Here is a 24,397-nt window from a genome sequence, read left to right as displayed (position 1 = left end):
AATAACAATAAATAAATAAAGAAAACCATAAATTAATAACACCTGTGCACCTGCTTATTTATGTAATTATCCAATCATGTGGCAGCTGTGCAATGCATAAACTCATGCAGATACAGGAGCTTCAGTTGATGATTCACATCAAACATCAGAATGAAGAAAACAAATATGATCTTGCTAACTGTGGCATGATTGTTGGTGCCAGACTGGCTGGTTTGAGTGTTTCTGAAACTGCTGATCTCCTGGGAATTTCTCTCACAACAGTCTCTAGAGTTTTAACTCAGAATGGTGAGAAAAACAAAAACACATCCAGTGAGCACCAGTCCTTTTGTACAGAAACACCTTGTTGATGAGAAAGGTCAGAGGTGAATGGCCAGACTTGCCATCTTCTAATGGCTACTTCCAGCATGATAAAGCGGCATGTCACAAAGCAAAAGTCGCTTCTACTGGTTTTCATGAACGTGACAATGAGTTCAGTAGACCTCGGTTAAAATGACTGACCATCTGTAAAATGGACTGAGTCATGTGATCTGTTACTGGAAGGCTGACACATTGTCCGTATGCTTCTATTCTCTGAGCATGTGTAAAAATGAATGGATTCATCTGTCCAGCAGACTGCTTCCTGAAAGTCATATGGTCTGTTTTCAGGATTATAAAAATATGAGGAATGTGTAAACTGGGAATGCATACATACAAATAATGTAAACTATACATAGAAATCTGGGAGCACTTGCAAGCCACACACGCACACAGAAAGAGAGAGACACAGTCTTTCTTTTTATTGATATTTATGTTTTTCCATTTATAAAAACTTAATTTAAAAATATAAAAAATTATCAGGATGTTCTGTTTAATCAAGAAATATCTGTCACTACTGAGAGCGACAGAGAGTGTTTATATGGGTCACCTGACAGGATCAAATACATCCACCTCCCAGTCTTTATAAAATGAAACATATGTGGTCATTTCATACTGTGAAATCCTTTTGAAGATTTCTCTGAAGAGGCAGAATCAGATGTTTGCTCGGGACACCTCAGAAGACCCCAGCTCTGTTTGATCTTCACAAACAGAGCCACTTTAAAGTGGAAATGTACAGATGTACGGTCGTAGTATTGACGAGTGAGAGGTTACTTACGTCCATAACAAACTTCAAACAGACTCTCTTTTATAAAACGGCATTGAAATGCTAGAGGGAAATGAGTTATGGATTATTGCCAATTCTCTTATCATTTATTGTTATTGACAATTTTTGCTTTTTCAAAAATATTATTTTATGTATTGAATGGGTTTTACATGTTATTACACAGCATGTGAAAGGTCATGCATATACAGATGTAAAAGAAAAACAAAAAAGAAGTAAAAGGGCGTCTCACAGGCTCCTAGTTGCCTGGCAAAATTTAAAATTTGTAACTCAATTACAAACCCAGACTTTCCAACCCATATAATAAGACCTCTACTTATCTTTTACTCATCAAGCCCATATGCTGGTGTGTCATATGGTTTTAGGTTAGGGAGATCTGATATGTGACTGGGCGATGTGCTGGTTAGTGAATTCCTGTCTATCAAGTCTTGACCCCCAGACTTCATCCTGACCCTACGTGTTAGTGAAAAACTGGTTTGAATTTGCTGTGAGGAACAATACATGATGTAAAAAGCAGCAGGTAACAGCTTTTACCTCTGACATATGTAACATATGTAGACAGAGTGAGAGGATGATGTATGTTGGATAAGTATTTATATAAAACAGCCTCTGTGGGCTAAGTGGGGGGATAATGGAAATAGAGAACAGGTGTGAGAGCATGTGTGCGTGCGTGTGTGTGTGTGTGTGTGTGTGTATGCGCATGTTGTAATGCTCGTCTTTGTTTGTGCATCTGTATAGAGGTAAAAAGAACACCTGCAGCTGCTTCCTCTTTAATCTTTGTAAAGGTTGAGAAACGTGATTTGTAGAGAGGCATCTGTGTGAAACCACACACTAACACACATACACACACACACACACACACACACACACACACACACACACACACACACACACACACACACACAGACAAATACACGAAACCAGGTCACAACCATCAAAATTATTCCATTTTCACTGTAACGTGCAACAGCTTGGACAAGTGAGACTGAAACAGAAGTCAGTTAAAGTAATTTGTATATTAATGTTTGACATTTTATACATTTCTCAGACGACGACATGATTGGACAAATGCAGAGTTCCCAGGGCTGCCATTGGTCTTTGCATCTGATGTTCACACGTGGTTCTGGAAATGAAGTAACTTTCCTGAACTATCGAGCAAAGTAAGTTGAATCTGAATGTGAATACATTTAAATTGAGGGACAGATCACGTATTTGAATTAAATTTTATAACTACAAGTCAACTTTTAAGTGTTTTTAATCTTTGAGAGTTTCACGAGGTGGCAAGAAACACCTTAGCTCTCAATGATTTGTACTGTACATAGCCTCAACTGGATTTTTCCAGATTTAGGAGAGGAGTAGTGAGAGTACACTGATACTATATGCTGCTGCTGTATTTCTTTAAAGTTTTCTCCTGGCGTCTCACGGTATGAATAGCCTAAAATAACAACGATCATATCTCATATTACCATATACTGTATGCCTACATCTAACATAGATTTGCTGTGTTCCTGGTCAGCAGGTGTTCTTTTTCTTTTTCCAGGAATTATGAACAGTTAAGAAATTGGATGTGAATGACACTAACGTCTTACAAAATGATTTTCTGACACCAGTGTGGCCCATGCAGGTTCAGGGCAGTGAAAAACAGTGAGGCAGATCAGCCAGATCTGAAGTCTTTGGATGAGTGGATGTTGGCGAGACGTCACTCAGTTTTAACTGTCTCTCTCTGCTCTGCTTCTCATGCAGTGTTTTGTCTTTGCACCCTGCATCCTCGCGTTGATCTTTCTGCCTCCTCCTCCTCCTTTGTCTTTCAGTCTTCTAAAACTCAACATCGGCTCTGAATTTACATGACTGAACTTGGTGCGATGATGCCAAAGCACAAAAGCTGAGTACTGTAGAAAAGCACAGCTGGTAAAAATTACTTTCTCCACTAGGTGGAGCTTTAACAGGTTTTGGTAAAGTTTGGATTTCATTATGATCATGGTCTTATATTTCACACATATGGCCAGAAAACTCTCAAGAGCTGGTCTTTAAAACACGCACATATTTATATTTCAATCTATACAGTTTCGATGCATATGCAAAACTGCACATAAGTCCTGTTTTATATCAGTTTGTCTTCCCCTTGCTTTAAAAACACACAAACGGTCAATGAATTCATCTCATTCTCACAGTCAATGAGTTTGCGTCTGCTGTGTGTGAGATCGTCTCGTGCTGCTGAAAGCACTTATCATGCGAGGCGGCCCCGGCCTCCTCATAATCTTTCCAGTCTGTCGTATTTGTCTGCAAACAGCAACCAACGAGAATTAGGCCCCGGAGTCGTTCTTCGCGTCAACAAACCGTTTTGTATTTACTCAGACGTCTGACGACATCAACATGTGCTCGCTGCCCCCGTGTGAACCAGGGGTTTTGACGGTACCGAGCATAGAGCCGGGGAGCATAGATCGGCCTCCTAGGTGCAGCTATCCTCGTATACAGACTATGGTGCAGCCACAAATCAACCAAAAGACTCCTCCGTCTGTCTCCGTGTGACTGCCATATTAAAAACTGCGATCCTCACTTCACTTGAGCACCTTTTCACCTTCGTCAGGGCGGGATTGGCAGAGTATGGCCCAGTAAATCCAGTGCAGTGAAGTTCAACCATTTGTCCTTGTAATTTCTGGTAAAGCAAACAGTCATTCAGGCTGAAAATTTTAGTCATGATGACACACACTGAAGTTTCACAAGAGCTGTTTTTGTATTTCTTTTAGTGGGATTTGATGTATGTATGGGTTTATAACACAGCCATGGGTCACATCAAAAAAACAGTGATCATACATCTTGGACAAAACACTTTCCCCCTCCATTGTAAACACCACAACACGTTTTTTTTTTTTTTTTAAACTTAATTCATATGAGAACATATTCATTTTAATAGGTAGGCTATTCATCACTGAAACAGTCAGGCTCCAAACAATCCCTAGGCTACATGGACTCTAACAGGCAGTGCACTGTGATTGGGCTACATGGAACTTTATATAAAGATATTATAAATTTGTGTGATATAAAATTACGACTTCAACAAGTTAAGGAATAAGCTACATTTGGTTAACATATGGTGAGTGAACTCGTCCCAGCTGCTGCATGAGGTCTGCTGATCCTCGGCCTATTAAAAGGTGGAGTTCTGTGGTTTCCATGTCTGTGCTCAGCTGTGTCTCGGAGTAAAGCGCTGTTATTGCGGGTTTTCTCATGTTAATGCCTCCAGTTTGTAAGGCATTAACTAGCAGGGTATGATAATCTATCCACGGGATCGCCACTGGCACCCTTGATTGTCTGTAGGCCTCCTATAGGGCGACAACAAGAGACCCCATCAGTCTGAAACTAAAAATAAAAAGGGAATCAGGACCGCAAACTATTAATAATCTGGATGATGTTGATCAAATGTTGGCATCGCTTTACATTCCTCAGTGTTAATCTTAATGCTCTGCAGTCATCTGCACCTTCAGTTTATTGACAGGAATGGAGACTTTACGCGTCGCGGGCGCGGTGTTGTTTAATCACATTACTGCTGCGCGCGCGTGTTTGTGTGCGTGTGTACGTGTGTGTGTGTCCGAGAGAGAGAGAGAGAGAGAGAGAGAGAGAGAGAGATGGAGGGAGGGTTATGAAGGCAACCTAGGGGGTAGGTAGAGTGGAGTTGCTTGACAGAAATGCTCTCTCTCTCTCTCACTCAAACGCACACACATACACTCACACACACACACGTAGGAGAGAGAGTTGCAGAGGCGTAGATACAAACAGCGAGGAGCTGGTGGACAGACAGATCAGTGTGCAGAGAAGTTTGGTTTTAAGATTTTTCATTAGAAAGTGCAACTCGTCCGTGCAGATTGTTAAATCCACACAAGTGTCATCTTCAGTCCTCACCAACCGAACAACCGGGGTTAAAAAAAAAAAAAAAAAAAAAAATCTCTTTTGGCTTCAGGTGCGTTGACGCGGCGTGGACCTGTTGATTCATTTTGCCTCGAATCCCTCAAACTTTTGGATAAACTCGTGCACACTTTGCGGGACATCTGGAAGGAAGGAGATGCGGAGAGAGAGAGAGAGACAGAGAGAGAGAGAGAGAGAGAGCAGTCTGGCCAACACTGAGAGCATGATCTGACCCCGTGTAAACCCCAATGACCACCTCTCCCTCTCTCAAACACACGTGAAACAGCAGCACCGCGTCCATGTCCATGCTCGAGCCGGCATGACCCCTGTCCGGCGGTTTGTCGGATACTTGTCAGCTCATTTTACGTGACCGCATGGAGCCTGAGGGGCTGTGGAAGTAGTGCTTCGTCCATATGCTTTCTGCGGAATAGTTGGTGCAACACGTTGTGAAGCAAACACAGGCTTGCCGTGCACACTTTGGAGAGAGCTACGATGCGGGGCACTTTGGGCGCATTCATTCAGTCCTGTCTGTTGCTGCTGGTCCGAGCAGACCAGTGGAGGTTGAGGGACTCCGCCAACTGCGAGTTAAACAGGAAAGTAAGTTATCATGACACCAGAGTAAATGAGTAATTACGTCGCTTAAATGTTGTAAAAGTCGCTTTAACGGTTTTCCATTGTAAAGTTTTATCTTGGCACCTCAAAGTAGCCACATCATTTTTTTTTATTTTGCAGCAGTTCATAAAGTTTTAAAGGAGCCCTGAAGGGCCAACTACCCTCTTCTTACAGTTTTAATCATTGAACCTGTTTCCACTTTGAAATCAAAGTGTATAGGTGGAATATGTTGGTAAAATCAGTCCTGTCTATGGAGGAAATCTCTGATTTTCTTTGTTCTGTTTTGTATAGTTTTGGGACTAATGACTATTTTTGTTATTGATTAATCTGTTAATCATAAATCTATTACCTTTTTTAGTTCTAAATCTGTGGAAAAATAGTTTAAAATGCCCATCACAAGTTCTCAGAGCTCAAGGTGTCATCTTCATCTTATTTTTCTGACGTAACAGTCCCAAACCTAAAGAAGGTAATGAAATTTAATAATAATCATGTTTTGATTATTAAGAATGATATAAAAAGGTTGTATCAGGGAATAAATGCCATTTTGTTTGATAAATGGCATAATCAATTATCAAAAATCTCAGATACATTTTCTGTCAATCATCCATGATTGTTTCTATGCTAGTTTTGTGTATTGGCTTTACACACTGTCCATAGGTGTGTGTAGGGACAAAACCATCAGATCAAGATTTACTCTGTTTCTCTTTAGTATTTTACAAATGAATTAAATTTCAACCTCCCTTTTATTGATTGCCTCTCAGCCTTTCTTTGATTTTTAATTTTTTTTTTTTATTAATTTGCCAGTCATGTTCTTTTAACGCTCACAGGATTCAGGAACAGAAACAAGAGGGCAAAACATTCTGGGCAACACTGACATGTGTATTGTTTGTTTGGCACTTGGGTCCTAAGTGGCCTGTTAATAAGTCATTATCAGTCTGTTAGCAGTCTGTCTACTAAACAGCCTCTGACAGACAAAGTGGTGGTTTTGCCCTATGGTGTCAGACAGGCCCAGTGTCACTTTACATGTGAACTGTAATGTCATGAAGAAACTTCCAACCGATAAAAGATTCTCCTCCTTTTTCTGTAAATGCGCCACTCTCTGTTTTGTTTTTTCATATCCTTATTTCCCCCATGTGTCTTACACATGTTTCTGACTTGCTAATATTCAGTGCTGGAATGCTTGGTCACTTGACAGAGTTAAATATGGCACACATTCAATGTTTCCAGCTTCTCAAATGTGAAGATTTTCTGATTTTCAGTGTTCATCAGTGTAAATGAAAAGTTTATGGGCCTAAAACTTTTGGTTAGACAAAGCTGACGACAACACCCTGAGCCATGTGAACTTGTGACAGGCATTTTTTATTTTCTGACATCTATTAACATTAATCAGTTAATCAGAAAAATAATCAACAGATTAATATATAATGAAAATAATAGCTATATATTTTTTTTTTTTTGTCCCCCAGCAAACTGATCTAAACTCCTTCCTGTGGACGATCAAACGGGATCCTCCCTCATATTTCTATGGTACAATCCACGTTCCCTACACACGTGTTTGGGACTTCATTCCTGAAAACTCCAAGCAGGCCTTCCAGGAGAGTAACATTGTCTACTTTGAGCTGGACCTGACAGACCCTTACACCATCTCAGCCCTGACCAGCTGTCAGCTGCTTCCCCAGGGTGAAAACCTGCAGGACGTCCTGCCCAGAGACATCTATCGGAGACTTAAAAGGCACCTTGAGTATGTAAAACTCATGATGCCTTCGTGGATGACGCCAGATCAGAGAGGGAAGGGACTCTACGCAGACTACCTCTTCAATGCCATCGCTGGGAACTGGGAGAGGAAGCGACCAGTTTGGGTAATGCTGATGGTGAATTCATTAACTGAGGCAGATATTAAGACGAGAGGGGTGCCAGTGCTGGACCTGTACCTGGCCCAGGAGGCAGAGAGGATGAGGAAGAGGACGGGGGCTGTCGAGAAGGTGGAGGAACAGTGCCATCCACTCAATGGGCTCAACTTCTCCCAGGTGAGTTTGAAACTGTTCTGAATGCCAATGGTATGCTTGTTTTTTCTGTTGCACACTCTAAGCAATGTCTGTGACTTTTTGCGCGTTTCCGAATTCATGATTCTGTCAGTCTGTCTAATACTAAAGTATGGTAGTATTAGTAGTACATAAAGGTACGGCTGTTTTTTCTTGAAATTTGCTGTGGATGTTTATGGCGCACCTTTAGTTTTTCTGAAAACTGATGGTTTCCCTGGTGTGGAGACCAAATGATGCCACTTCTTAATCACCTCCACATGGAGGGTTAACCACATTTTAAATTTGGGAAGAGAATTGTATTGGTGCTTGGTACTGGCTGAGGTTGATAAGCAGAATCTGTATTGAGTCTGCAGATTGGCATATTGTGATTACCGTACCATGTCCACTTCTTCTGTATATGATTCATCCAGTGTGTGCTGTGGGTGTCAAATGATGCATTGCTATGTGACGCAGCTGGTGGGTTTACCCTTCAAATTTTTTTAGGTTTGTTTCAATAAACTCATGTCAAGTCAGAGGCCTCACATCTCCTCAAAAATTTCAGCTCAAGAGACTAAGATGTGTAATACAAATGACAAAGACCAGATGTATAATGCAGATTTGTAAAATTTTTTTGACAACAGAGGCGTGTAGTTTTCTCTTTTTCCCATAGCTCAGTCGAATTGAGAAAGGTGTGGTGTTAATCAGCTGTACAAACATTCAGCCGTGCTCCACCACGTCCTTTGTTATTAAAGAAAAATGGATCCTAATGACTCAAGTCTGAAATCGCCAGAAAAAAGGGAACCTTGTTCCTCAACCAGCACACTTAAGTCCCTTTGTCTGCCTGTCTGTCTGTCTGTCTGTGCCCCTTGTGACCTTTTCAGCATTACAAACATCTCTCAAAGGCAGCAATCACTATGAAATCATGTTGCGTATTATTGAGGAATTTCTACTAATGCTGGTCGGGAGCTAAGGGGATTACACTTGACCATTTAGCCTAACACCCAGAAGCTTAAAATGCTGTTATTTTAAAGTAGGCCTTGTTGGCCTCTTAGACTAAAAGTCTCTGCCTGAACCACCCAGCAGGACTTTTATTACCATTCTCTTGAGTTGTAGAAGAAGAATGGGGGATGTCAACGATCATACAGCTTAATATACAATCAGTCAAATATAAAATGTCACTTGTTTGCATAGGCAGTTAGATGGAAATCAATTTCCCATGGCGGTGTTTATTTCTAGATAAACACGGGGAGTATGAATAAGAATTAACAATTGCTAGGAGTGTTTTCTATGACTTAGATAAGATGACAAAATAAATACTGAAGTCAATTTTCTTTTTTTTTCTTGTCTGTTATGCTTGTGTTTTTGGCAAATGTAACTATTTCTCATGTCACTTTAAATCAGTTTGCAATTTAGCTGTGACTGGCATCACCAGAAATGGCCAGACTGCACTGGCCATTGGCTGACCTTTTTTCTGACAACCTTCCTCTCATGGTACAATGTACAATGTGCCTGGTCATGACATTTGAGACCAGGGTTCGCATCACATTTCTTATGTTGCTTTTAAACCATAACAAAGTAGTTTATTAGTCTTGAAGAGGTGGCAGACTATCAGTGATCATTTTCGTAACCGTCACATCGGTTTTTCTTTGGAAGGCACTGACAACTTATTTTGTCTTTTAGATATGGGGGTTTGTTGTTATGGATGTTAGAGAATGAAAGTGGGTGGCTGAAATTGGGTTTGTCAACAGGGCTATAAAGACTGAAAACCTCCCATCATGCAGCCTTCATTGAATTAAGTCCATAAAGCCTCCAGGAGTCTCAACAATGAATTCTAGTGTCCCAGAAACAACCTCTACTCTGACACTGCACCAACACAGCGCACAGCTTGGCACTCCATAATTTCCACACTCAGTTTCAATCTAATCAACAGCAGCTTGATGGACGCCTTAACCCTGCCGACTTGAAGCGGCCCGCTTAATACTTCAGTAAACATTTTTTTGTATTCAACCACAGTTTCGCCTTGTAGTTGAAAAGGGCAATTCCATTTAAAACCTTTTAGCTCAACTCAACTGTAAGATGTCCAGATAGAGTGTGATGAGTGAGATACACACTTGGTGAAACAATACTGCCGCCTCGGCCGCCATTCTTGACTGAAAATACTGTTTAATCAGGCTACAACTAGAGAACAGTATTTACGGTCTGTAATAGTCTCTGTAATGTTTTCACTGGCCATTTGAATTTGGCATGAAGCAGACTGTAAAGGAAACGGGAAGGCAAATGGAAAATAAAATGTTCATGTACTGAAGTAGTGAAAAATTTCTGTCCTCGTGCCTTTGTTTAGTGGAGACACATATTGACATCCTACCTACTTGGTTTGAATGGTTCATATTTTCAGCGGATTTCTAGCCAGAGTTGGTGCAGGCGTTCTCTTCCTCAGTGAAACATTAACACAAACCCTGAATGGACAGATGCACCATTTGCTGGTCATGTCTCTGCTCTTTGTCTCTGATTTCCACGCTGGGAAATCATTGTGGTCGTTGTGGTATTGTACTGAAGTGTAGCTCAGAAGAAAGCCTCGTATTCATGCTTCATTTCACGTCTACAGCAAACAGGTTAGATTGTTTTCGGTAAAGTTCGAGAGAGGGTTAATCACACTATCCTCTGCTCTCTTGGCTGGGACATTTTTAATCTCAGTGAAGCATTATCTAAACCACTCCACATTTCAAATGAATGGTCCTCCAGCTTCCAGGCTCAATTGATTCTCACTGGACAGTTTCTTGACTCAAATGTTATTATGGTGAAAACTGGGCTCCTGAGATGATGGCAAGGTTTTCATAGTCAAATATTTAAAGGTTAGTGTATGCAGGAAACAATTCATAGCATATGTGAAATGACTACATCTAAAGGCAAAAGTGTGTATGTTTATTCTGAGAGCCCACAGTCGAGGTTGGGAAAAGCTGAATGTCATAGTTTAAATATATCCACACCTAGGTTTAGTGGTCATGACTGACAGATCGTCCTGTTCAGGAAGTCACAAAAATTGTCAGAAACACCAGGCACCCAATTCCAATTTCAGACAGCTGTTTCAGATGCTGTTCCACCGTCCAACAGGCACTTTGGTCGAAGCATATTGGTGCCTTTGCCTTTTTCAACATCTTTTTGAGTTTCTCTTTGTCGTAGTTTTGACTGTCACTGTGACCTGACGAGTCTGTATTAAAGGGAAAATGCCCTTAAATGTTGCTCCCTGTCAGTGTGGCTGTGTTGAATTTGCCTATTATACATATACAATGCATTTAAAAGGTAGGGAGCTTTTTTTTTTTTTTTAATTTTTTTATTACAAGTGATGTTTCCATTTTTTGAGTTTGCCTCCCACTATAAATTAAGCCCCTTGAGCTCATTATTTTCAAAACTACAATGAATTATACTTTCTTTACGCAGATCTCTAATCTGGCTAAGCATGACTGCTCTTATTCTTGCGCGGTGCCCCTCGTCTTTTGAAGAGCGGGCTCAGCCTTGCCCATTACACTAAGTGAGCTTGTTGAGGACAACAATAGCTGTATGAAGGCCGGCTTTCTCTGTCACTGTTGTTGGAAACCCACGGGACATTCCACACCTCAGTGGAGCAGACCTGCTAATGAAAGTGTTGTTTCTTTCCTCCCATCACTGGGAGTAATGGTGCATGTAGAGGTGATGAATGCAGGTCTCAGTGTACGTCTATGAGAACAGGGAAGGAATGTTTGGAGCCCTTTCGGTTCATTCATGACCAGGAGGGACTGGAACCAGGAGAGTTGAGATGCAGACTGAGATCAGTAGAAGAGCCATTAAGGAAGGAAGGCGTGACTCGGTCTCCATTAAAGGTACCATGACGTTACCTGTGTTTGACAACCCTGTCATTTCGGTTGTGGGTTTTTTTTTTTTTTCACTTGAACTGACGGGTTACAGGGCTCTGGATCTGCCGGGTTTCACGAGGCAAGGTCTCGCGAAATCCAAAACAAAACCCACTTTTATAACCCGAGAGAAAAGCAAAGTTTTTCTCATTTGAATACACACTTCAGTTCTCGTTACATTTTAAATTTTCATCTCTCTTTTCTCTTTTAATCTTGTGAGGAGAAGCATAAAATATGAGAAAGATATTTCACTAGCCAAAACCAAACATAACTTCTGCCCAATGTGAAACTGAGCATGAATCAGGCTCAATAGCACTGGTGATTTTAACCCAATTATCATATCTTCCTGCCTGTCTGTAATTTAGATATTTCCATACCCAATTTCAGAAAAATGCTCTTCCTTAAATGTGGCTATAACAAGCATATCAGGCTCATATCCAAGCTTTTGTTTCCTGCTTACATCTCCTTACATAACACCTCCAAGATTTGGGATTGCAGGGTTTAGTTACAGTGTTTTTTAACAGATCATCTCAACCCCTGGGTCAAGAAATGCTCTTTTCACACAGGGAGTGAGATCTGTTCCCAATTACAGCAAAAAAGGTTTGTTTTTGAATCAGCAGATTTGTGGGAAAACATCGCTTCCATGCTTCAGATCTAAGAGGTCACATACGAACAGGCGGCTCACTCCGGACCGAAACTCATTGGACGGGACAGACGCTGTCACAAAGTGTGAGCATCTCAAAACTCCCACACCCTGTTTTGTCGTGATCGTAATGGCTGCTAAGTGCGTTGGTTATGTAAATTCTATAAAAAGTGATGCTACACATTGCAGACAGTACAATGGCCGCCCTTATTTTCCAGCCCGGCATGGGCAGCGCGTTTGGGCGAACTGATTTCCAGAGCTTGCCCACAGAGGAAAATCTGTCTCTACCCCAAATGAGAATGATGATGATGATAATGAGGATGAGGATGTGTGCATGTGTGTCTGCATGTGCACGTGTGCTGAGTGAGAAAAATGCACTTTTGTCATAGGTCAACTTTTAAAGGAACAGTTCAACATTTTGGAAATGTCCTTCATGCCTGTACGGTAAATAGGAAGCTGCCACGAGCAGCCTAGCATAAAGACTGGAAACAGATGGAAAGAGCCAGTCTACCAACACTTTTAAAGCCCAGTAATTTCACACTTTTTATCTCATTTGTTTAATAATCTTTAATACATGTAATAATCTGTACAAAAGCCACACTATAAATGACAATCTGTAGTTTTACGGGAGATTGTGTCCAGGACTATTTCTTGTCTGGGTGACTTCCTATAGTCACTGCACCTGCCCACCCACCACCACCCCCACTTAAAACCACATATTGACATTCTTACACTTTGTGTATGGATCAAGAGTGGTATCAAACTTTTCATCTCATTCTTTGCATCAAAGCGAGTAAGTGCATTTCCGAAAATGTCTATTCCTCAAAAAAAAATTTTTTGAATGGGGAAGTAGTTTTGGTTGCTGCACATACAGTAATAGATTGTGCGTGTATTTGTATATGTGTATGTGTGTGTGTGAGAGAGAGAGAGAGAGAACATATGCTGGCGTGATGACAGTATTACACAGCAACACACAGGCAGCAAATCTGATTAAATCTCATTTGTCCCTGTGGAAAGAACCATAACTATCTGGTCCATTGAATCAACGATCATCAGAGCAGAATGGCCTGCAGTGATGAAATGTATATGTGTGTCCTCACACAGCCCAAAAAAAATGACAAAGAACAGCAATAAATCATAACCTATACTCACATTTATTAAGCTCATTAAGGTATTTCAAGTGCAGCTTTAATGCTCTGCCAAATGATTGTCTCATCCTAAAGAATATTCATTTGTTATTTAGACAAATGATAAATTAGGGGGACATTTTTTTTTTAAATATCTGATAACTTATTCCAAGTAAATGTCATCATGTGAGACAGTATAATTCCTTAAAACCAGAAAAAGTAGACGTTTGTGCGCAAAGATGGATTAAAGTGAAATATCTTGACATATGCTTGAACAGTCTTCCCATGTTTCACCATAAGATAAATGCTCCTGTTCCGCAGCTCATGCTTTGCAGTACAGCTGTGTATTTATTTTCTCTTTCATTGTAGGACGTGATTTATATTATTCAGCTCATGAGTTGTTGATTTGATTTTCATCTTCAAATAGTTTGTAATTTATAATTTGACTTCATTCCACTTTGATCAAAGGGAGTAAAGTTTCCATGTTTCATCACAGTGTACAGTGCATTTGTCCAGTGTGTATTTGTTCATATAATTGCCTATTTCTGTTTATTATTGTTTGTGTCTGTATGTTTGTGTGTACGAGTGCATTTCTGTGCTCGTATGCAAGAGTTCATGTACGTGTAATGAATGAGCGTCTGTCTGTGTGTGTATATGTATGTGCGTGTACAGTTCTACGGTTGAATTTCCAACGTGTCCTCACAGCCTCCTTTGAGTCCCTGGTTTCATGTGGCACTGAGGTGCTTCATTTCCTCCCCACTGTTGACCAAACAGTCCCATATTAGATGTCTGGCATTTCCTCACACATTATCTGTCCATCTGTGTGGTTACACGACACCGGGGACAAAGATGCAGAGCTCGTCTCACTTTCAAAACCCCTCTTTCCAAAAGCTTCATAGGTAGAAATTGAAGCGTGAAGTCTGTCAACAAGTCGTTATAAAGAAAAAGCTACTGAGCAAAGAAGCCCTGGAGGTCATCAGTCTGATTTGTTGGCTGTATTGACTGTGATATAGATTGATGACATTTTGCATTGATGATAAGGCGATTTCAGTCACAAACCAAACAAGAAGACAGGAGAGAGATTTTGCTTTTCTAGTGACAGATGATGAAGTAAATGTGAGTCTGCTGGTTTCATGAGCTTTTTTTTTTATTACTCCACACAGATGATACCAGCTCTAAGATTCAATCCCATTACCTTCAGGGTTTGTGATGATTTTTTAACCACTTCGCTTCAAAATTCACAATCATCACATTAAGTTTCAAGTCTCCAGTGTGGGGGCGATAAAACCAGGCTCCTGATCTCTTTCCAAACCTAGTAGCGAATGGCTCTCTTCAGTTTATTCAGTGCTTTTTGTTTCTTAACCATATGCAAATTTCCCCATTTAACTTTTTAAAACACTGGAAAGTTTCTTTGCTGCCATCATATCAAGGTAAAAATAATTTTTACAAATTCAATTTTCCATTCCTGTGTAAATTCAGCCATTTGCATCATTTTGTTTTTCAAGGACATTTGATTGAAAGCGGATCAGATGCAGCTGGATGCTGCCAACTGTGTGCCAAGAAAAAAGAGCTTGGATCCTTGAAAGTATATACAGTAATACACTCCAGCGGAGAAGCGTCTGACTTCTGGAGACTGCCGCAGGCTTTTCCTGCTTGTGTAATGTAGGCTTCTGCAGCTCAAATAGGGATTTAATAGCTTGTCTCTCTGACTTAACACCAGGTCACAAAAACTTGTGCAGGCTGAGGAGTCTCATAGCTCCATCAGTGCTGTGCTTTCCTACTAATGTTTGATGCTTAAAAATAATCTGAATGAGGCTGTTGTAATGCTTGTCACCATGATTTGTCTGCACTTTCAAGGGGACATAAAAACCTGCATATTGAGGCCTTTATGGCCACGTGGCAGTAAATACAATACCTTTCTGGCTTTGGCATCCTCACTGTTCTGTAAGATGCCCTCAAGGCATCGCTACAGATGATATTTTATTATTATTTTAAATCTGAGAAAATAGAGAAAATACTCTATCTTTATACATTTTTGCTTTAAAATCAGTGTAGATTTCCTTTAATACACAGAATTTTGTACTATTACATCTCCTGAAAATTGTTCTGCATGTATATTATTGTAAATGCTCAGTGGGTAAAAATACTTTGATTCTGATAACACAAAACACAAGCAATGCTTTATTTGGCCAAATGGGCTCTGGGTAACACTCAAGTTAAACACGGTTAATTAGAATTAATTAATGAATGACTTGATCTCCTCCAAGGATTAATGTATAATAACTGAAATAGGACAAGTAAAAATAACTCAGTATGTAATTACAGATGGAATAACAGATATCTCTGCCACTGCTTATTTTAGCAGGCAGTTTTCCGTTCCCTGTTCCAGCATCTGATTGTGAAACCTCGTCGAGGACAAACAGCTCACAGACAAACACTGAAAACACATTTGTGATTCTGCTTGTCTCGCAGTGTGCCTCCACCTTCATTTAAGTAAGAAAAGCTCAGCATCTACAAATGTACTTAACACTCACCTAACAGCCGGCCTTCCCATCTTTAAAGCTAATTTAAGTTAGACGTAAGAGCAATTAGAGTCATTATAATACTCATTTTAATTTGTTTGGTGCCCATCATTCTCTCTATTGTTGTGCAAGTTAAGATTTTTGCAGGCTGGGTCATCGTTATTACTAAGCTACGACAGGTCAGCACTGAATTAGCATGTGAGTGATGAAAATTAAGGAATGCCATGCACACACACACACACACACACACACACACACACACACTCCTTTTTGGGGAAGACGGTAATTACATTTATTCATGTGTATTGAAAAAAAAATGCAGCTTGATTCCGCAGGATTACAGTATCAAGATACAGTCACTGTGACAAACAGCTCATTATGCGGGTCGGCAGATGTCTCCTGTTGCATCGAAACGTTGCAGATTTCAGTAAGTTAAGTTAAGTCTTCACTCAAAACACCTTGTGTGGGGCGGGTTTCATTGTTTTAACACGTCTTAACCCAGAGGGCAAAACACACAGAGACTGTTTTGATGTGAAATTCAGACTGCAGTGACACATTTTATCTCATTATTCCTTTTTCCTATAAATGATACGCAATTTATCTTTTTTTTTTCTCAGACTGGAACATTAATGCTTTACTTTCATTGCCAATTGGTAATTAAACTTCATGGTAACATACTTTGGGTGCTTGCTTACTTTTGCCACTAATGAGACATGAACTGATATTGCAGTGATTTGACAGCACATAACTTTGTAGCATTACTGCTAAACTTCCATAACACCATATTGAATTAAGTGCATACTCACAATTTTCCTGTAACAGCGATTTTGGCTGTCATTTTTGTGTTTTGGTTTGATTCGGGTTACATTGAACGGACATGATAGCTCTCAGATAAGAAGGGAATAATGGTCTTCCTCACATGCGGATACACGTCAGTAGTGAAAAGCCTAATGCCTTTGTCCAAAGACGACTGTGATCTAATCGTTTGAGCTCAGGTACAGTGACCTCTGAGCAGGCATGCAGCAGAGCGTGAAACCACCTAAGCCTATTTCACCTACACATGATCAACTTGTAATGTCTTAAAATTGAAAATTACTCACTTGAAACTAGCACGAGACACTGTAGTATCTAACTGAGGCAATGATTGAATAAAAAGTCAGGATCATCAATCTGCTCCATTCTAAGAAAGTAGAGACAAAAATGCTTTTCAGAACAGGGGTTCAATTTTCAAATGAGCAGTAACCTCTCACAATCTGTCTGACATGAAGTCTTATGAATTGCTCATGCTTTCCCTGTACTGAGCAGGTTTGTGGCTGGTCTGGATTAAATCCAGCTTCTCCACCACCTGTAGACACGAGCCAAACCCGGCTGGATTTCAGCCGAGCAGCACAAGGCCAAAGCTGTCCGCAAACTCCAACACACAGGATTATTACTGTCACCTGGAACCTGTGGGAAGGTTTTGTGCAGCAGCCACGTTGTAATTTGGGGTTGAATTGATTTCTTATTTGTGATTTTCAGAACAGAGAAAGGATTCATTTTTCTCCGACTTGCTTTGAGGTGACCTTGTTTACGCACAGAGAGTGTTTGAGCATGTACGCCCCTTTCAGAGACTCTTTGGCTTTACTCAGTAGATATACTGTATCTGTTACAATGAAGAAACTCAAACCAAATTATATAAAAAAAAAACTATTGTTATGTAAAATTGTACAAAATTAACAAAAGTGGTGTGCACAGTGAAAATTTCACATGATTCTGTACAGAAGCTGCTGATAAAATCAAACTTATTTGACAAACCCACTGTATTAAGAGTTGAAGTTAGAAAGAACGTGTCATTGTCTAGAAACCTCTCCATAAATCCACTTGCGTCTTTCTGGCTCCAGACTAGATTTTTGATGACTTTTAGTGGAATTTATCAGGTGAGCGCCACATAGGAAGGATTTTGTGAGATTTTGCTGTTGTCCACAGAAGTTTGTGACCTGACTGAGGCTCAGACAGCCAGACGTCTTGACGGACATATAGGCTACAAACATCAGCAGGAATTTCTTCCAGCAGCATGATGTTTTTCAAGCGACACTGCAAAGTTGCTCTCTGACATTCATGTCGTTGCTCGTCTGTGACTCGTCATGTTAGTGTTCGCACCGTCTCAGTGATTGCATTGTTGTTTGAATCATCACTATAGGTGCCTGTAAAATATTTGACCAGACGGCAGTTAATACAAACTGTCTTAAAAGTAAAATGTAATGTAGCTACTGCAGAGGTGGATGTACATCAGTGGACATGGGACACGGCAGGATTTAAAGCAGAATAAAATATTGTGGTAAAATCAGTTCATTCTAATGGAGCTGTTGCGATTTGAGAATCTGTCAGAGTAGGCAAAATAAATGTGAGGGAATGTTCAACTTTGAACACAAATTTACGCTGTTGACAGCACTGAACTTTTAGGAAATGGGGAGCAAGAGAGCCATAAACAGAGGGAGCTAGCGTAGCTTACTAGCCATTATCTAACCTCCTCTGCTGGTGTCAAAAGCTGAGCCAATATAGGTCTTTGAATAAACTGTGTGAAGTTTTTGTCCCGATTGCATTAAGCTAATGAGCTATCAAGTTTGCTAACTGCTTGTTAGCGAGGTGGTTAACTTGGAGAGCTCTGTTTTCACTCTTCAACAATGTCTTAATTAAATGACATTGTGTGCAATGCTGAGAAAAATAATAATGAGAGAAACTGCTGAGAATATCCAGGAAGTGAGAGGTCATTGGTTAGCTCACCAGCTACAGCAGTTCATCAACCAGGTCATTAACCCCATGAGTAGTCACTACGTCACCAAGCATCTGTGAGGCGCTGTTGATGTAGAATTGGTTTTCTACATCCAGGACGGTTTTTAGTGATCAGCTGTTATGTGGTAACAATCAAATGCAGTAAGTCACAGACTATCGAAATAACTATTTAAGATAATCGGACATGTATTTTGAATCTTCTGCTAGCGGTTGCCTTGTTTTCTTTCTCAAATATAGGGAAAAATAGTTTGAACTTTTGTTTTACTTTACTGAGAACAAAAATGTTTCCAGTATTTGCCACGCCGCAGAACAGCAGTTGATATAATGTTGGATTTTTGTGTCTTGTGGTCTGCACACTTTCCCTGCAGCATGTAAAAAAACACGGGTGAAAACAGTACTGCCAGCTCTAACAGCCTGCCGTTGTAGCTTCTAGATAAGATCTTTTCAGGGGGAACACTTTTCATTTTGATTAATAGTTGTTGCTTCTTGGATGACTGACAGATATTGGTCTGAACACAACTGGAAATGTGATGGTCCGCTGCTCTGACTTGTTTTGCATCCGTAAAGGGGAGAGAGAGGGAGAAACCTGTGGTGTGTGGTTGTGTTTTTGTGTGTGGCACTCACCGTGTCTCTTTAGAGGAAATAATGATGACTTTTTACATTTTTCTTTCTACCCTCTACTGTACATATGCATACATTTATCTATGTTATATTATTAAAAATGTAAAAAGAGGTCAAAAATATACCAACACCGTTGTTGGCATCAAATATCAGGATTCTATCAGTTGGTACCTGATCATTTTTTGATAATTTGACGAGCCATGTAAAAAACCAAAACCAGAGACTTCCAGAAATGAATGGTACCATAATGAGTTTCATCACCTCAGTCACTGAAGGCTAGAGAAACTAATTAAGTTGCAAATATGTCATCAGTATCATCTACTGGCATTTAAAAAAGTGATAATGCTGCATCACTGCTGTTTGTTCTTCCTAGATGTCTCTCTCAGATTTAGGCACACACACACACACACACACACACACACGCACGCACACACACACACACACACACACTCACAGATACATTACCAAGAGCACACAGTAAGCTATTATTTCAACACATGCTTTTAAGCATTTGTTCAAGCGTCCACACACTTCAGACCAACACATAAGGCATAAACATGCGTATCAGATTCCTCCCACCACCTCCCACACTCAGTTCCACGCTGTGGGTGAAGGTTTTCAGGGTTGTTTCCACCCAAAGACTGTTTGTGTTTTGGGGGTTTGTCTGCCTGCGGTAGCTGAGTTCATAAAACCTGTGAGAGTTTAACAGCAACACCGCTGTTTGGACTCCATGCTCATTTCACCACCCTGTTTCACTCGATCTGTGTGTCTGGCCTCTCTGTGTTGTGGTCCCTGTACAAAGGTTTTCACAACCTTGGTGTTATTTTCATAGTTTTGGACATGATAACTTAATAGTCCTGCCAGGGACATGGCTCTACGGATGTCAAAGTGGGTTTGGTTTTTCCACCACTTTGGTGGCCAGACTGAAATATTTCAACTAGTAGGGTAGTAAATGGATTGACATGAATTTTTTAAATTTTTTTTACAGGCATTCGAGGTCCCCTGAGGGTTGAACAACAACAATAATTGTTGAATTGTTTAAGTCATTTATCAATCAAAACATTTTCTGCTTTTCTTTGTTTTATATCATTGTAAATTGGATATTTTTGGGCTTTTGGCTGATCGGACAGAACAATGTGAAGAAATCAAGAAGGAAATTTTAATGTGCATTTTCACTGTTTTCATACTTTACAGACTAAGTGATTTATCTGTTATTACCTACGAATTCCTTCATGGTCAAATATGTTGAGCGTAATGTTACTGAGCATCTCACACTAGAGACACTAGATGAAAACTGATTTGATTCTTAACAATACTTAGTGGCTAAATCCCCAAGTTGTGATCTAAAATCAGATGCAAACCGCGTTCTGTCCCCACATCTCTCAGTGTGTCTCTCTTCCCACAGCACTTCTTCCCCTGATCTAAACTTGGTCTAAAATTGCTCTGTAAAAAGTCTTTTTTTAGTTTATCTTGTATCCTTTGTGTAGCTTTGACAGTTGTTATTTTGGTCGTAACCTCACATGACAGGAGCATGTTTATGTGTGTGTGCAGTCCTCCTGAATGAGAGGAGACGTTTTTCTGAAAACTGAACTCCCAACACATTTAGTATGTTTGAATGTTTTACATATTTCATTGGCTGTTTAGACGTTTGTGGTCGTGAGGCTGTGGGTCGAGGCAGACGTCTGCACAACAACAACCATCGCTCCCTTCCCTCTGTCTCGCTCTCTCTCTCTGTCTTTCCATCATATCACTCTATCTCTTTTTTCTTTCCCTGCAGGCCCGGTTCTCTCTTTCCTTCCCACTGTTCGTCTCCAAATATTGTTTTCCTTTTCTGTTTATCTCTCTCAGTCCCTTTGTCTCCTGTATTGATCAGTCTTTCACCACAATAAACAGATACATTTCACAGTTGGTTTGGATACCAGGTCCTGTTTTCGCTGACATAGACTCATTCTGTCTGTGCGTTTGTCAGACTTTAGTGTGTGTACTGGTGATGGAGTTAAAGGTCGATGTTGCACATGTTGTGCTTCGACTCAATGTTTTTGCTTAGAGCGAGGGAACTGAAGCAAGCTGACGGAAACTGTTGATATCCATATTAATGCGAACGTGCCCAGCTGTGCGGTGGCGTGTGTGTGTGTGCGTGCGTGGCGTCTCCAGTTTGATTTGCCAGCGGTGCTTCGGTTCTGAGTCTGGGCCAGTGGTTTAAGGGAATTGCTGATACTTGTAAACAGCGCAGTGTGGGTTTTTGATTCCCGCTGTCTCTCTATCTGACTTCTGCAGAGTCAAAAGTTGGAGATTTATTTCTGGCCCTCCTGCCTCCTTTTTGTTGTCCAGTGCTGAGACCATGTTGTCTTAACAAAATTGTACCCATCATCCTGTAGGAGATTTGCTGTGTCTAAGTGGAAATGCAGTGCTTTTTTTTTTTTCTTTTTTTTTTTGAAGGAGCTGCATGGGCTCAACACACTAAGTAATAGTAAAATCTGAAATAAAACAAGACAAGTTTTCTCCACCCATGAAGCAGCACTTTCCCCTTCAGGTTATCTGAGGAATCCAAAACCACTAATCTTTGAGATACATGATTTACAGCGGAGAGCAACGAAATGTGATGCTTTTTATGTGATTTTCATTTTGCGGAAGACATTAACATCAACCATTGCCTTCATTTTGTTATTTGTTTCAAACTCCTCTGGCTACTGTTACAAGTCAACCTAACCTAACCAACAATGTGCTGCAACATTGACAGAACTTTTACTTTTACTCAGAAGACACAGCCCTTTGGTCTGTGTTTTATGTTTTTCCACTCTGGACTATTGAAGAAAATATATTGCTCCACCTATATGAAATGAAAGCAAATAACAGTAACACAATTGGGTTATTAGGATTATTAGGACAACAAATTTTTGGGAGAAAAAGTTGTAAAATTAAGAGATTGAATTAAGATTTAAGATTTATAATAATTAGAGGAGAGATTGGATTTTTATACTCTGCTGTAAACAGATCACAGTCTGTGAGCTTTTAGGTGTGTGAATATGCCCAAGGTCAAATAGATTTCACAAATAAGCACTTTATCATTATAGATGATGAGGATATTGACATGGAAATAAAAGGTAATCCAATCCATCTAATCTAAGCATAACATACACATCATACACAACATATACCGCTGTGCTCTAGAATCAAAGATGATCAATGTTACAACTTTTTATCCCAATATAAAACCACTTTCTTTTCTCAATAAAACAACTTTATTTTTGACAACATTTTCCTCATCATCATTACTTTATTCTTGTCATCATTTTCTAACAGTGGCTCGAAAACTCTACACTCTATAGAAGAAAAGAAAAAGAAATATCTAAGTTACTCTTTGCACGTTGAATTAGCTGGTGCTGGCTGCAAACCGATACATAGTCTCAACAGAGGGATTCACAATATCATACTAAGTTTTGATTTCCCTTCCTTTTTTCGTCATGTGTGTCCTTTCTGAACAATTTCTGAAATGATGGAGGTTCAACACAGTTTATAGTTTATGTGACCTGAACAACTGGATCTGTGGAGGAAGTCCATTAGTGACCTTTAGAGTCCTTGAGAGGTCAAACTGAGTGACGTCAGAGCAGAAGCTATATATACACGTGTGTGTGTGTGTGTGTTTCTGCCCAGAAATATGAAGCCATCCTAAAGAGTTTAAGTGATGATTACTTGATTCAGTTTTATTACCTGGCAGTGACAGCTGAGGGATGCATCTGTGGAAGTGTGTGTGATGCACAGAAGACGAAATACTAAAGATAATCCTAAAATACTACATGCTGAACTAAAGAAACAGGCTGAACAAAGAACAGTAGCCAGTTTAGCGACACTAAAACCAGTTTTCTGGTGATGATGGATCTTCGTTGCTGTCACTGGTTGCAACATCGCTGCTTTTTGCTTGCATTCAATCTTGACTTGATTTACTTTTCTTTCCCAGTTTGCATGATGACACACACACACACACACACACACACACACACACACACAAGGTGAATACCTGGATGGTCAGTGAGTATCCATAGTAAGTGCTCACAGCTGCATTGCTTTGACTCTCGGCATGAAACAGTTCTGCTGTGTTGTTCTTGACTTGCGCTGTCCTGAAGATTAACAGCGTTCCTTCAGTCAACAGACAGTTGTAGAGATTGATGGCTGTTTTCCTTGTGGCTCGCTGTGTTTTCAAGACCCACGTGTTGTTTCTTAGTGGGACTGATGGACTGATGGAGTGGCTGGTCGGCTGCTCTGTGGGGGTTTGTATGTGCATGTATGTGTGTGTGAGAGAGAGAGAGAGAGAGAGAGAGAGAGAGAGGGAGGGAGTGTGACAGACACAAAGACAAGCAGTAAAAAAAAAAAAGTCTATGAACAGTGGATGTCTGTTTGCCAACTCTCACAAACTCTGTCAGTGAGCATGATGACTGGTGCCACCATGTGTGTGTATGTGTGTGATTGAATGTGTTTGCGAAATTAAATTTTTGTGCTGCTAGTCTCAGAGTGACAGAGTTACTTTTTTATGTTTTGTTTTGCTTGATGATTAATTCATTCATCAGAATTGTCTGCAATTTATTTTCTGTCAGTCAATTAATTGGCTAATCACTGACTTTGACTGGGCCTTTATTTCTTTCTAATTTCATTCGTTCGTCATCCAGTTTTTCATCGTGACAGATGTGTGCGAGTGAAATGTGTTGGCATGTGTGTGTCTCTTTTATCAAGGGTTTGTCGCTTGGGAGTCACGTACAGCTTGTTCTTCAGGGTATAGTGAAGCAGGATAGGGTGGGAGGTTTGAGAAGTTGACATTTCAATCACCGCAATCCTAGATGCGCGAACACGCACGCACACACACACACACGCACACACACACACATACACACACACCTTCAGCCATTTGGTTTGAGACTGATTCCCTGTGACAGCCTAAATATTTGGCTGCGTCCGGGCACCAAGGTAAATGCACCCCGCAAGAATGTTTTTACAGGGAGAGGGAGAGAGAGAGAGAGAGAGAGAGGGGGAGAGAGAGAGGGAGAGAGAGAGATAGAGAGAGAGAGAGAGGTTTTGGACAGAGATAAAGAGAGAGAGAAACACAGAGAACACACAGAGAGAAAGAGAGAGAACTGTATTCACGGCTTCATAGAAACGTGG

At 40.3% G+C, this 24,397-nt stretch overlaps 1 protein-coding gene across 1 annotated transcript in view; it reads left to right on the top strand.

Annotated features, from left to right (window-relative positions):
* The first annotated feature begins 4,828 nt into the window (after window positions 1–4,828).
* trabd2a (TraB domain containing 2A) overlaps window positions 4,829–24,397 on the top strand; it is a 57,995-nt gene continuing 38,426 nt past the window's right edge. Inside the window, exons 1-2 of the mRNA XM_056402728.1 lie at window positions 4,829–5,635; window positions 7,117–7,677. Of these exons, the coding sequence (XP_056258703.1) occupies window positions 5,531–5,635; window positions 7,117–7,677 (666 nt within the window). The 5' untranslated portion in view covers window positions 4,829–5,530. The remainder of the gene's footprint in view (window positions 5,636–7,116; window positions 7,678–24,397) is intronic.

The sequence above is a fragment of the Seriola aureovittata genome, chromosome 18 (genome assembly GCF_021018895.1).
Source record: "Seriola aureovittata isolate HTS-2021-v1 ecotype China chromosome 18, ASM2101889v1, whole genome shotgun sequence".
NCBI classification, from domain to species: Eukaryota; Metazoa; Chordata; class Actinopteri; order Carangiformes; family Carangidae; genus Seriola; species Seriola aureovittata.
The sequence above is the reverse complement of the archived record's forward strand: the minus strand, read 5'-3'. Positions and strand labels throughout refer to the sequence as shown.